This window comes from Pseudorca crassidens, chromosome 17 (assembly GCF_039906515.1).
Source record: "Pseudorca crassidens isolate mPseCra1 chromosome 17, mPseCra1.hap1, whole genome shotgun sequence".
Taxonomy (NCBI): Eukaryota; Metazoa; Chordata; class Mammalia; order Artiodactyla; family Delphinidae; genus Pseudorca; species Pseudorca crassidens.
In genome coordinates this window covers 70,893,025-70,905,370 of record NC_090312.1, presented here as the reverse complement: position 1 = coordinate 70,905,370, position 12,346 = coordinate 70,893,025, and the positions used below count along the sequence as shown (strand labels likewise).

The 12,346-nt window shown below is 40.8% G+C and overlaps 1 protein-coding gene across 2 annotated transcripts in view; it reads right to left on the bottom strand.

Annotated features, from left to right (window-relative positions):
- The window catches only part of SLCO5A1 (solute carrier organic anion transporter family member 5A1), a 127,239-nt gene that overhangs the window by 72,431 nt on the left and 42,462 nt on the right, over positions 1-12,346 (bottom strand). For both annotated transcript variants that reach the window (XM_067712106.1, XM_067712107.1), the window contains exons 3-4: positions 6,960-7,092; positions 1,880-2,097 (exon numbers count right to left, since the gene is read on the bottom strand). In XM_067712106.1, coding sequence (XP_067568207.1) covers positions 1,880-2,097; positions 6,960-7,092 — 351 coding nt within the window. The remainder of the gene's footprint in view (positions 1-1,879; positions 2,098-6,959; positions 7,093-12,346) is intronic.

Below are 12,346 nucleotides of genomic sequence, written 5' to 3'. Positions count from 1 at the left end.
GTGTGGACGTGATGCACAGGAAGGAAGGGTGGCTTACAAAGGATGTAGAAACATACCTCAGGATGGTCTCACCCATGAGGGGGTGGAGCTGGGATGTTGATCGGCCATTGGTTAAGATAGCTTTAGGGGTGGGAGGCCAGGATGTTAATTCTTTGGCACTTGAAGCGTGCAGGAGTCAAGCACTTTCCCAGACTACAGAGAAGACCTTCAGGCCAAAGAAGACCCACAGGCCTTCAGGAGGTCCTCCACCTTGACAACGGGAAGGTCTCACAGTACAGATGGGGCACTGAAATCATTGTCTACCCTGGCTCCTCCAAGGACTTCATTCCCATCAACGGTTGTGTCCGCTGTTGGTATTTCATATCAGTCTTGCTCTCCCTTTTCTCTGCTATCCAACAGAGCATATATTCCACATTCGAGCCATCTACCTCTCAGCTATAAAATATACCATTTTAGCTTAGCCTTTATTTCCCCCCTTGAGTCTACTTTATATTCTCTGTAAAGTAAAACTCTTAGTCTATTCCTATGTTGTGAATTTTTTAACATCAACTTTGCTCTCAACTGGGTTGTTTAAAAAAAAACAAGTCACTCCCTTGGTAGTATTATGGTCCATCATGCATCCACGAAAAATGATGGACTGGTCCACAGGGTAAGAGCTACCATCCAGAGAATCTTTTATGTTATGAGAGCAGAAGAGGTAATTTTGGCCGTTCCAAAAGTACACATTGTCCCAAAATAATGAGGAGGGAGCGGGAAAGGCAAATCTAAAACTTAACTGGGAAGAAGCATTTCCAATGAAATGTCACTTCACTGCTTTGAACAAATATAGTCTTTAAAAATAGTCCAATCTAACCATTCTTAGGCTGCAGGGACAGTTCCATAATATATTAGTAACTTCCTTCTAGGCCTGAAAGGTTCCTCTTCGTCTTTACTGTGTACATAGTCAAAGTGAGATGATAATGTGCCTGGGTAAATTTACCCTAAAACAACCTTAACTGATGTAAGCACTTGATAAATATTATGCTTCATAAGTTAGAAAAATCAATTCAGAGGATTCAAGAAATAGGCAGGAACTCATGGGAATGTAGTGTTACAGGTTTCTTGGAATAAAGGGATTCATTGCCATTCAACAGAGGTATTGAATATGGAACAAAAATGGCTTGGTTAAGATTAAGTTGTTTAGATTTGAGATTGCCTAATCTGGCTCTAATAAAGTCATTATTTTTAAGAGAGATAAGAATGAAAAAACAGACCAGTACACATCACTGAAACCCTCTGGACGTTTTTATGCTGGGTTTGGAGACCCATCCCCTGGTTGCCCTTCTCCATGGCCACTTTCAAGCTTTGACAGAGCCACTGTTGAACAAGATCCTTTCCTAGGGGTAAGTTTTATATTTATGTAAGGATCAGGCCACACTATCAAACCCATGGTTCCCTGAGACAAACCATCCATTGTATAATGCAATAATTATTCTAAAAATCAGACGTCTCTAATTACGGTAAGAAGGCTTCACCTTTAGATTCTAAATCAGTGCTTCTCAAGCTATCTGTGACGAAGGACTATTTTTTAATGATTATTTCTAGTCTATCGTTACTGATACTTTTGCAAGATACATTAAAGAGGAATTACTAGAAAATGAAAAATTTAAAACATACAAAATTGAAGCCCAATTTATTATTGTTGTTATTAGATTCGACAGACCCATAATTACTCTGTCAAAAATTTTTTTTAAGCTTCTCAACATTTACTCTCAATTTCAGCCCATATATTCCGTCACAGACCAGTAACTGCTGGTGGGCAGCAGTGGCCGGGGACCAGACTTTGAGTAGCACTGATCTGAAATGCCATGCACGTACTTATTCAAAAGATATACCTTACCTCTGGCATCCTTTCCAAATCCTATAGAAGAAACTTTTTTGTCCACTTCTTCACAATTGTTTGTTTTCTCCTTCATAACGTCATCGTCACCCGCAACATCAGCAGAGTATTTTTTCTTTCTCTTTTTCTTGTGTCGAGGAGGAAGCTTTTTTGGAAAAGTAAACATTGGGAATATCACAAGAAACATTGCAATGGCACAAAGGAGGAATCCACTCCACCTAAAAAATTGGGAAATGTGAATAGCATTTATGGCTTTGGTATTATGAGTGTGAACAAATTAGCAAAGTAGAAGTTTGTGGTGATAAATTTCTCCAGAGAAAACTTTTTACCTTCATCGGGTGTACAGCAGTAAGAAGTTAGACAACTTAAGAAAATATACTACAGAATCCTCCCTTTCTGTGGTATAAATGAGAAATCTACCCAGTAATTATACTAGTATTATAATGACTATTACATTCAGCAGCCTGACTAGAATTTCATTCAATTCAAGTATTTTTGAGCACATATATGTTAGTTCTGCTAATTAACATTGTTAGTCCTACTACAGTGTGCATCTTATAATAAATCAATAGCCCATAATTTGAAGAGAAGAATAATATAGAGTCTATAGCATGCTTTCTGGACCAATATGGACACTTTTTTCTTAGAAGAAAACCATTAATATCTGGTATGAAGTGTATTTCAAATTGCTGATGGCATTCAAATATTTTTCTGCAAGCACTTAAGAATGTATTAACCCTTCCTAGCTGGCCTTCCCAAACTTAACCAAGTATGAGCAGAGCTGAAGACATTTACACTCAATCTTTGCCTTCAAGAATTTACAATCTGCTTGTAAGCGAGCTAAAGATATAAGAAATGATTCCAAGCAATTCCAAGAAATGCAAGAATGTACACAATTGTTAGATCATGTGGTATAGAAGATGAATGTTATAAAAATTCAGAAGGGAAATCAATGTGTCAGACACAAAATTCCTCTGTCAAGAATTTTTTTTAAGTTTCTCAACATTTACTCTCAACTTCAGCCCATGTTCTGTCACAGACCAGTAACTGCTGGTGGGCAGCAGTGGCCGGGGACCACACTTTGAGTAGCACTGATCTGGAACTTGAGAAGTGGAACTTGAGCTATGCAGAAGCGAGATTCTGTCTTTAGACTCATCTGAGGTTGCCACGCCGAGGGAACTAGGAAGTAAATACAGAGTAGATCTCTCATTCTAGTCCTGTATTAGAACCTGTGTTAAGGCCTTGGGCTTTCTTGCCTGCATAATTCCCCAAGGGCAAGTTTTCAGTTCCCTTTCAACCTTTTCTTAGCAAATAGAGGTCCCTGGTCCTGCCTAACAGGGTCACTAACTTTGAAACTAGGATTCCTCAACTCCAAACTCTGTCCTCCAAGTTTCCAAGTTCATAAACGCTCAGATTCTGGCCTCTGTATCAATACTTTCCCATCCATTGTTATCAGAACGCAAACAGCATTCTAAGAATTCATGTTGAATATAATGCAGTAAGAACACAGACCATCCAGTGTGCTATTTTCAAAGATACTTAACGTTATATCCAATTAAGATATTAAAGCAATCAGAAAAAGGTTTTATTTTTAGAAGACTGCTCAGGGCAGACTTCCAGCCATCTCAAGGATTCAGTATTTAATCACGAACCCAGTGCCTAACACAGGTTAGGTACTCAAAACATTTCCTAAATAAATAAATTGAATGAGATAGGTGTTTTAAAAACAGAGCCATCTGTCGGCAGGGACATAGCTATGATAATATCTGGCCCTTTTTGTACTTGGCCGCATACGAGGACTTTACTAACCCAGCCCTGCCGTTATCTTTCTTGAATTTCTTTCTGCAACCTCTGCATTCAAGTCCCCTGAACCCCTTAGTTTCCCGGACCTCTCATGCTCTCTCCAGAGGAGGGCAGGCAGCAGACTATAAGGGGCAATTCTTGAGTTGTGGCTTCAGACTGACCTGGGTTTTTATCCTGTCTTTCCCACTTACTAGCTCTAAGATCCTGGGGAAATTAGTTTGCTTTTCTGAACAGACTTTCTCGTCTGAAAGGGAAGTAATAATAACTTTTTGGGGGGGGGTCATCAAAATTAATAAGACAATGTATAAGACCTAATAAAATGCCTGCCCCCAAAGCAACAATAAATCCATGGTAGCTAGTTTTGTTTTTTCCGTAGATCTGCACTCAGGGCTCCCACTTCCACCCAGAGCCATTGACTTAAAATTATATGCAAACATTAAAGATACACTCAGAGTACCCCAAAGGGAGAAAATAACAGAAGAAGGGAAAGAATTATAGTGAATAGACAAAAAGATTAAAAAAATGTTTAGGGACATTTCTAAGCAGAGCAAATCGGTCTCCAGTAACATCGAAGTTAACACATGATATAATGGTGGTGCTAAAGAGGACGTTGAGAAAAGCTAAGTAAGGCAAGGAAGTGTGCATTACATGTTGGAAAAGGATGCATCAGGAAGAGCTAAAATTGAAAAGCCAGGGCTCCTGACTCCCTTTCATGAACCATTACTCAGAGACTATTCATGAAGGGAGGACAGTTAAGTACATTGACTAAAACCTCCACCCTGGACTCAATGTCTTGTCCAGCTCCCACTGACTCTGAGACTTTGGGCAAGGTGTTCAAGTCGCTGACCATCAATATCTCATCTGCAAAATGGGCACACTCTTAGTGACTACATGTGGTTGTTATAAGGCTTCAATGAAAATGTTGGTAAAGCTCTTAGAATAATGCTTGACACACAGCACGCAATCAATATTAGCATTATTCACTCATTCCTTCCTTCGCTCTTCCAGCATACATTTCCCAAAAAACCTAGCATTGCCACTAGGCACCATAGAAACTAACACTGTATCAAATAACTGTCTTTGTTCAAGGTAGAAGTCTGTTACAGACAGAGCTACTCAATAAACAAAATTCATTTTCAAAGAGACTCCCTAGTATACATTTCTATACTGACAACTTTTATCATTTGTAGAATACTGAGCCATTAAAAGGAATAAAACTACTTGAACATTGATTAAATTGAAAGGACTGAATAATAGGTAACATACATTATGTAGGAAGAACTGCTTAGAGCTCCACATACATAGACTCATTTATTCCTCACAACAACCCTATCAAGTAGGTACTGCCACTATTTCCATTTTATGGATTTTAAAAACCCCCCGAGGCCCAGGGAAGTTAAGTAACTTCCCCAAGGTCACACAGTTACTAGGTGGCAGACTGGGATTTAAAACCAGGGGAGTGTGGCTTCAGGGTCTGCACTCAATTGTTCTACTTTGCTACCAACTGGGTTGATGTCTACTAGAAAACTTTTAGAAAACAGCATAAAGCACTTGTAATCTTAAAGCTCCTGCTTCCTTGCCTTCTCCTTGCCCCTGAGCTGTCCTCCTTGCCTTCTCCTTCCAGACGTTCCCTTATTGCCATGCTCTTCTCATGGAAATCTATACAGAACACAGATTGTACATGGGATGTTCACAGATACATTTTAATAATCTAGTTTTCTGAGAACTTTTTAAAAAATCTTTACTCTGAATTACTTCAGAACTGCAAAGCAAACAGTAGAGGCCAAAAATTTCACTATTGATCAAGAACTTAAAATTCCTGTGTCATGCCCCTACTGCTGACAAGGGAACGCTCCCTTTTGCATGATTTGAAAATTCTACCAGGCTAGGCTCATCTAGATCTTAGCACTTCCACCTTCAAAGAGTATTTACTTATAAAAATAACAAGTGTTCTATCATGTAATTAATATTTATTAACTGCTTAGAAAATAGTGTTAAACATTATTCTCACACAGCTCAAGTTATGAGGTTATTAAATTATAATGAAACACAGAAAGAACACAAGTAGTCTAAGAAACTCTTTAGAAAGTAATTACTTGACACTAGTTTCTAATTAATGAAATTCTCTGTTCTAAAATGAAAATTTCTTATCAATGTATGCCTATTACCAATCCATGTTTAATGAATTTGAGATGCCGATACTTTGAGTGAGTGTTTGCAATCATGAAGAAATAACTCCTTATGTTCAAGATGAGAATTGGGAAGAATTCAAATGCAGCCCTTGGAGACAGGGATAAGTAACCTATCATCCAAAGTTGGAGTTCTCATTCTAAATCCTAAGCTTACTTATTTAGCAAGACAATTCAAGGCTAGCAAGTGAGAGAGTGGCTACATCCCCAGCACACCCAGGGGAAGGAACTATTACCGAGTGAAAAGATTCACTAAGAGTGGGACAGTGGAAACGCAGGGCTAGAGTCCTGGGCAGTGGAGAAGGACAAAGCGGAAACACAAATATAATAAGGAAGTGGCAGAAAATATTTTTTTAAAGGCACAGGAAAGAAAATGAAAGCTATGATTGAAGTACACAGGAAAGTTCCGACGTAGCCGCGTTCGCCTTTTCCTTCACTCTGCTATGAAGAAACCAGCCATCCCAAACCTAAAGAATATGGATTAAACGGATGTTCTCAACTCCTCTGTGTTAGCTTCCTATTGCCGTGATAACAGATCACCACAGGCGGCATGGCTTAAGACAACACAAATGTATCATCTTAGAGTTCTGGAGGTCAGAAGTAAAAACTGGGTTGGCAGGACTGCATTCCTTCTGGAGGCTCTGGGGGAAAAGCTTCTGCAATCCACCTGCATTCCTTAGCTCATGGTCTCTTCCTCCATCTTTGAGGCATATCACTCCAACCTCTGCTCCAATCATCAAATCTCCCTCTCTTACTCTGACCCTCCTGCCTCTCTCTTTCCCTTATAAGGACCCTTGTAATTACACTGGACCCACTCGGATCATCCAGGATAATCTCCCCATCCCAAGAGCCTAAACTTATTCACATCAGCAAAATCCCTTCTGCCATGTGAAGGTAACACATTCATAGGTTCTGGGAATTAGGACAAGGATATCTTTGGGGATTATTATCCTGCCTGCCAACCCCTCCTAGGTGACGTTTAGCTATTTTTCATCTTCCCATTGGGGAAATTCTTATTTTAACTACAAGGGGACTATTACTCTATAACAATACCAAGTGAAATGAAAGATTTAATAAACGATTCTTACCAGTTTCCAATGAAACGAGGGTCATCCTGATTAAGGTGAATGGGACTTCTGGGATCAACGTAAAAACCAATAAGAAGTCCACCTAATAAATATCCCACTGCAGGACCAAGTGCTCCCATGACATACATGATGGCTGAGAAGACAGAAGGGGAAATGTGAAATATAACATCGTGTCATTTGTTTCAGTAGTTGTCTAATTTCAGTCATACCATGCATATGTCACAGTTAAATCCAGTTAACAACTTCCAAAAACAGAGAACTTTAGAGATCCTGTCTATGTTGACATTTGGGTTTCAAACCATGTCCTTTATTTAACTGTTCCCTGTTGTCCTCTTAGAACATCAGAACTTCTTTGGTTACTTCTGAAAGTACAGACCGGGGCTAGTTATTAAGGCAGTCACTGGATAACCAAGAGAGGCTAACAGGTAGTCTCAAGATAAGAAAAGAGTAGATGTCCCTCATCCCAGCTAGAAGATTCTAACGGGCTGAGGGAACTCGAGGCCAGTTTTGCCATGAAGCTGGATTCAGCCCCCTCAAAGTACTAATATTTTCAAATCACCACTTGAGAATCAAAGAAGACCTCACAATGTGTTTGGTTTATTGTTAAATGAGGAATACTACTTAAAGGTTAATAAATCTCCTTAAATGGCATGAGTGAGACAGTTCAAATGGAAAGCACTAACGCACAGCTGAATTTGAAAAAATTTTAAAGCACATGTCCAAAGGGTTACTGTCAGTAGATCAGAAAGGTTGTCATTCTGTCCAAAAATATGCGGCCATGAAAATGGGCTTATAGGAAAAATGACAACAACAGATGCATTGTCATTTGTTTATATTGCTTTCACTGCTGTGATTGAAATTTATTTAATTTATTAAATAAATTTTAATTTATTTAATAAATTATTAATTGTTATTTATTTTTAAAATAAATAACATATCGCCAATTTGTAAATTTTGAGGTAGAATAGGAAATTCCTTGAAAGTCACAGAAAAATCTAGCTGCACTCCAAACACGTTTCCCCCTGTTGAAACTCAGTTATTTGGGGACAAATCAATAAACACTGTTAAGATACCCCTGTGTGCAAGGTATGATAAACTCAGGTGATACACGCTTCTCATTTCTGTTGCTTTCGTGCATTTTAACCAAAGAATAAGTGATTTGTCATATCCTTTAAATAGTACCTATTTACCAGAAAGCAAATTTGGACTAGTCAGAATCCCTTCGCCTGACTTTATCAGCTGCACCTAAATAAACACTGAATAACCTTATACTTCCTGTAACTTATAACTGCAGACAGTAATTTAACACCTGCTCGCACTTTCCTCACCATTTCAAAAGAGAAAAGCACAGTGTTTATTTATCTTACAGAATCATATGATTGTAATAAGACATTAGGTTCTTCGACTTCTCCATCTGTGTTTGGAAATGAAGAACCGAGGCATAGCAGCAAGTAATTGGCATTCTGTTGCACGCATGCTTTTAATAAAATAAAATTTGAATTTTGATAAATATCTTGTTAACCTCTCTGTTTACAGCCTGAAACAGAACTCAAGAACAGAAAGTATTTTTTCAGTTTCAGGTATTCCTATGAGCACATGAAGATAAAATAGATGTTTACACCTCCAGGCAAACCAGCGCCATTTACAACTCAAAACTGTAATGAGGCCAAAATGTGACACAAATCATCTCCCCAAAATTGTTCTTCTGGCGTGAAAGAGACTGTCTTACAAACACAGACGGAGGAAAAGGTATTTCCGCCATACTCTTTATGCCTGGGGCACTTGCATGCAGCATCTTGAAGTGCTAAGAAGCCGTGTGCAGGATGTGTGCTGGCAGGACCACTCAGTCAGCCGGCAAATGGAAAACAATGATATAACGTGCACCAAGAAACCCTAACTGCTTTAGGAACTATAGATCAAGCTTTTTATAGTTCACCTATAGAATCAGAAAAATTCATTTTTATTATATAGCAAACAATGTTAGGTCCAATGGAATCAGTCTCCTTAACAGAAATACATATATGTACATCTACATATGTACATCTATATAACTATACTACAGGTTATACTATATAATATAGTACAATAACTATGCTGCATACATAAATATATGTTTATATATTTATAAATATATATCATACATATATGTATATATAACTTACTACTATAGTCCCATTTAGTAAATAAATCACTCTAACCACTGAGTTAACATTTGTTAATTCATTAACTAATGGCACTTATTCAGAGCTTTTTAGAGGAACAAATTGTTAAAGCAAACCACTAACTCCCTCAGTCAAAACTTCCCAATCAGGACTTGAGGACATGAGGAGGGGGAAGGGTAAGCTGGGACGAAGTGAGAGAGTGGCATGGACATATATACACTACCAAATGTAAAACGGATGGCTAGTGGGAAGCAGCCGCATAGCACAGGGAGATCAGCTCGGTGCTTTGTGACCACCTAGAGGGGTGGGATAGGGAGGGTGGGAGGGAGGGAGACACAAGAGGGAGGAGATATGGGAACATATGTATATGTATAGCTGATTCACTTTGTGATACAGCAGAAACTAACACACCATTGTAAAGCAATTATATTATACTCCAGGAAAGATGTTAAAAAAATAATAATAATAATAATCTGGGCTTCCCTGGTGGCGCAGTGGTTGAGAGTCCGCCTGCCGATGCCGGGGATGCGGGTTTGTGCCCTGGTCCGGGAAGATCCCACATGCCGCGGAGCGGCTGGGCCCGTGAGCCATGGCCGCTGAGCCTGTGCGTCCGGAGCCTGACTCTACTTGTAGCTCAAGGGCGGGACGAGTTGGCCTGCTACGATTTCAGTCCTAAAACCTCCTGCCTGTGCTCGGGCTCCACGCAGACTGATTCAGAACAGGCCTGGGCAGAGTCAGCTCCCTTCCTTTGTGGCTCCCAGGGTACGCCCCAGCCCTTTCTAACCCCCTGAATCCCACCCATTCTTCAAGGCCCAACCACGTCCAGCACTGAGCATCCTCCCCTGACTGATCTCTCTCCTCAAAATCCCTGTAGACAATATACGGTCTCTCCCAGTGGCCTCCACCATTTTTCTCACACATCCCTACCAGTAAGAGGTTTGAAGCATGTACCCCCAGTGTACTTTTCAGTAAAACACTGTGTATGTACCATTACTCTCTGTCTCACAGCTCGAATCTATACTGGTAAATCCTGTTGGTTCTACCATCAAATCAGGTCGAATATGCCGCTCCGTACCTCCACCCTGGTCCAAGCCACCATCATCGCTCACCTGGAAAATTGCTCGAGGCCTTACAGCTGGTCCCTGTCCTCCTTCCCTCCAAAGTATTTTCAACACAGCAACCTTACTGATCCTCTAGAAACACGAGCCAGATCACATCGCTTCTTTGCTCACGCCCACCAGTGTCTTCCCATTCCACTCCCAGGAAAAAAGCCCAAGTCCTTTCACGTGCCTGCAAGGACCTGGCCACACCCTCGCCCCACCCCTTGGTCTCCATCCGCCAGCTATTCACTGGGCTCCAGGCGCACTGACCTCATCTTCTTCAACCTTCCAGAACACGTTCCCACATTAGGGTGTTAGTACTTGCTCTGTGCGTGGTGGGCAGGGGTGTCTTGCCCAGAGACAGCCACATGGTTCATTCCCTTCGTTCCACCAGGTAATTACTCTGTCCCTTCTCACCGAGACCTCACTCGGCCATGTTATCTAAAAAGTTACAACTCTCTCCCCCATTCTTCCCGTCGTTTCTCTGATCCATGTTTCTCCTCAGCATGTATCACCACCTAACACACTTTATCTTTCCTTGGTTCATCTTGTTGATCCCCTGTTCTCCCCGACCAGACCGTAAGCTCCACGAGATCAGGGACGCCTGACGGAGGGGTTCACTGCTGTGTCCCCCGTACCCAGCAGTATAGGAGGCATCACCCATACTCACTCCCATTATTCATTGCTTCCATCACCACCACGGAGTCTGCACCGTCTACGGCCATTAACAACAGATGTCAGTGACAAACTCTTCCTCAGTGTCTATCATCTCTTGAGACACTAGGTAATGACATAGATGTCGATCCATATTTCATATAGTGAACTTGGTAATTTCATGGTTTTTGACTGTGTCTCATCAGATGTGATTATACTATCATTGGTTTTTTTTTCTCATGATGAGGAAAGGAGCTTGTACTGAGAAGACAGGCTATTCGATGAGCTAACAATAGAAACATAAATACAAGTTCCAGTCTTTTCTTCCTGCCCTCTCCGTGGGTGGTCTCACACACCTCCCCTTTGAGAGAACCTGGACCATTCCATTCTTTTTTTTTTTTAACATCTTTATTGGAGTATAATTGCTTTACAATGGTGTGTTAGTTTCTGCTTTATAACAAAGTGAATCAGCTATACATATGCATATATCCCCATACCTTCTTTTGAGATTAAATATGCCCTGCTCTTTACTTATACTTATCTCTTCGAATATTTATATTTTGCCTTTTGAAGTAGCTCTTCAACCTGGACAGTGGGAACTATATCATATATAATATTAGGTAGTAGTTAAAACACAGACTCCAACCTCCTGGGTTCAAATCCCTGCTTCAATTCTTCCTCGTTATGTGACGTTAGCAAGTTGCTCAACCTCTCTGAGCCTCAGTTGCCTCATCTCTAAAATTGAGATGGTAAACGTACTTCCCCGTAGGGTTGTTACAGGCATTAAATGGGTTCATTCTTGTAAAGCGTGTGGACTGTTGGCACATGGTGAGGGCTACAGAAGACTATGCTAGTTCTGTTGTTATTATTATTTCATACTAGCTCATGCACACAGTTTAGTGTTTGGGCATGGGAGGCATTCAGTAAATATTTCTAGGTTGGTTACATATCTGTGTTAACCATGTCTTTCATTTTCTTTATTCTTATGCTTTGACATCTGAGGATTTGCAAAGCCTGGAGGGACAGCCCCTCCCGAGGTTTAGCCAACCCCTAGAGATGGTGAGCAACTCAAAGTGAGAGTTCACTTTTCAAATGCAAACCAACCAAGATGGAGCCCACACCTCAAACACCTCTTTTGTTGAGCTCCACACTCCAGGCCGCCATCCACCTGCCCTACTCATCCCAGAGCCGGGTACCAGACAACTAGGGACAGACAGCACCTACACCCCAGGGCCCTCTGAAGTTACTCAGAAGAGCCAATCCTACACCTGATTACCCTGCCTCACTCATTCCTTCCTGGGGAAACCACAGTAAAGGCTCTCGCTCACAGTTCCTCCCTCTCTACCTCCAACTGACCCTGTCACTGTGTGCCCCCCTTCTTGGCACCTGCGAGAAGCAAGCTATCATTTCAATGGTAATCGTCTCCTAATCTACTGGCCTCACGAAACCTCAAATTTCCCCTTAATACACT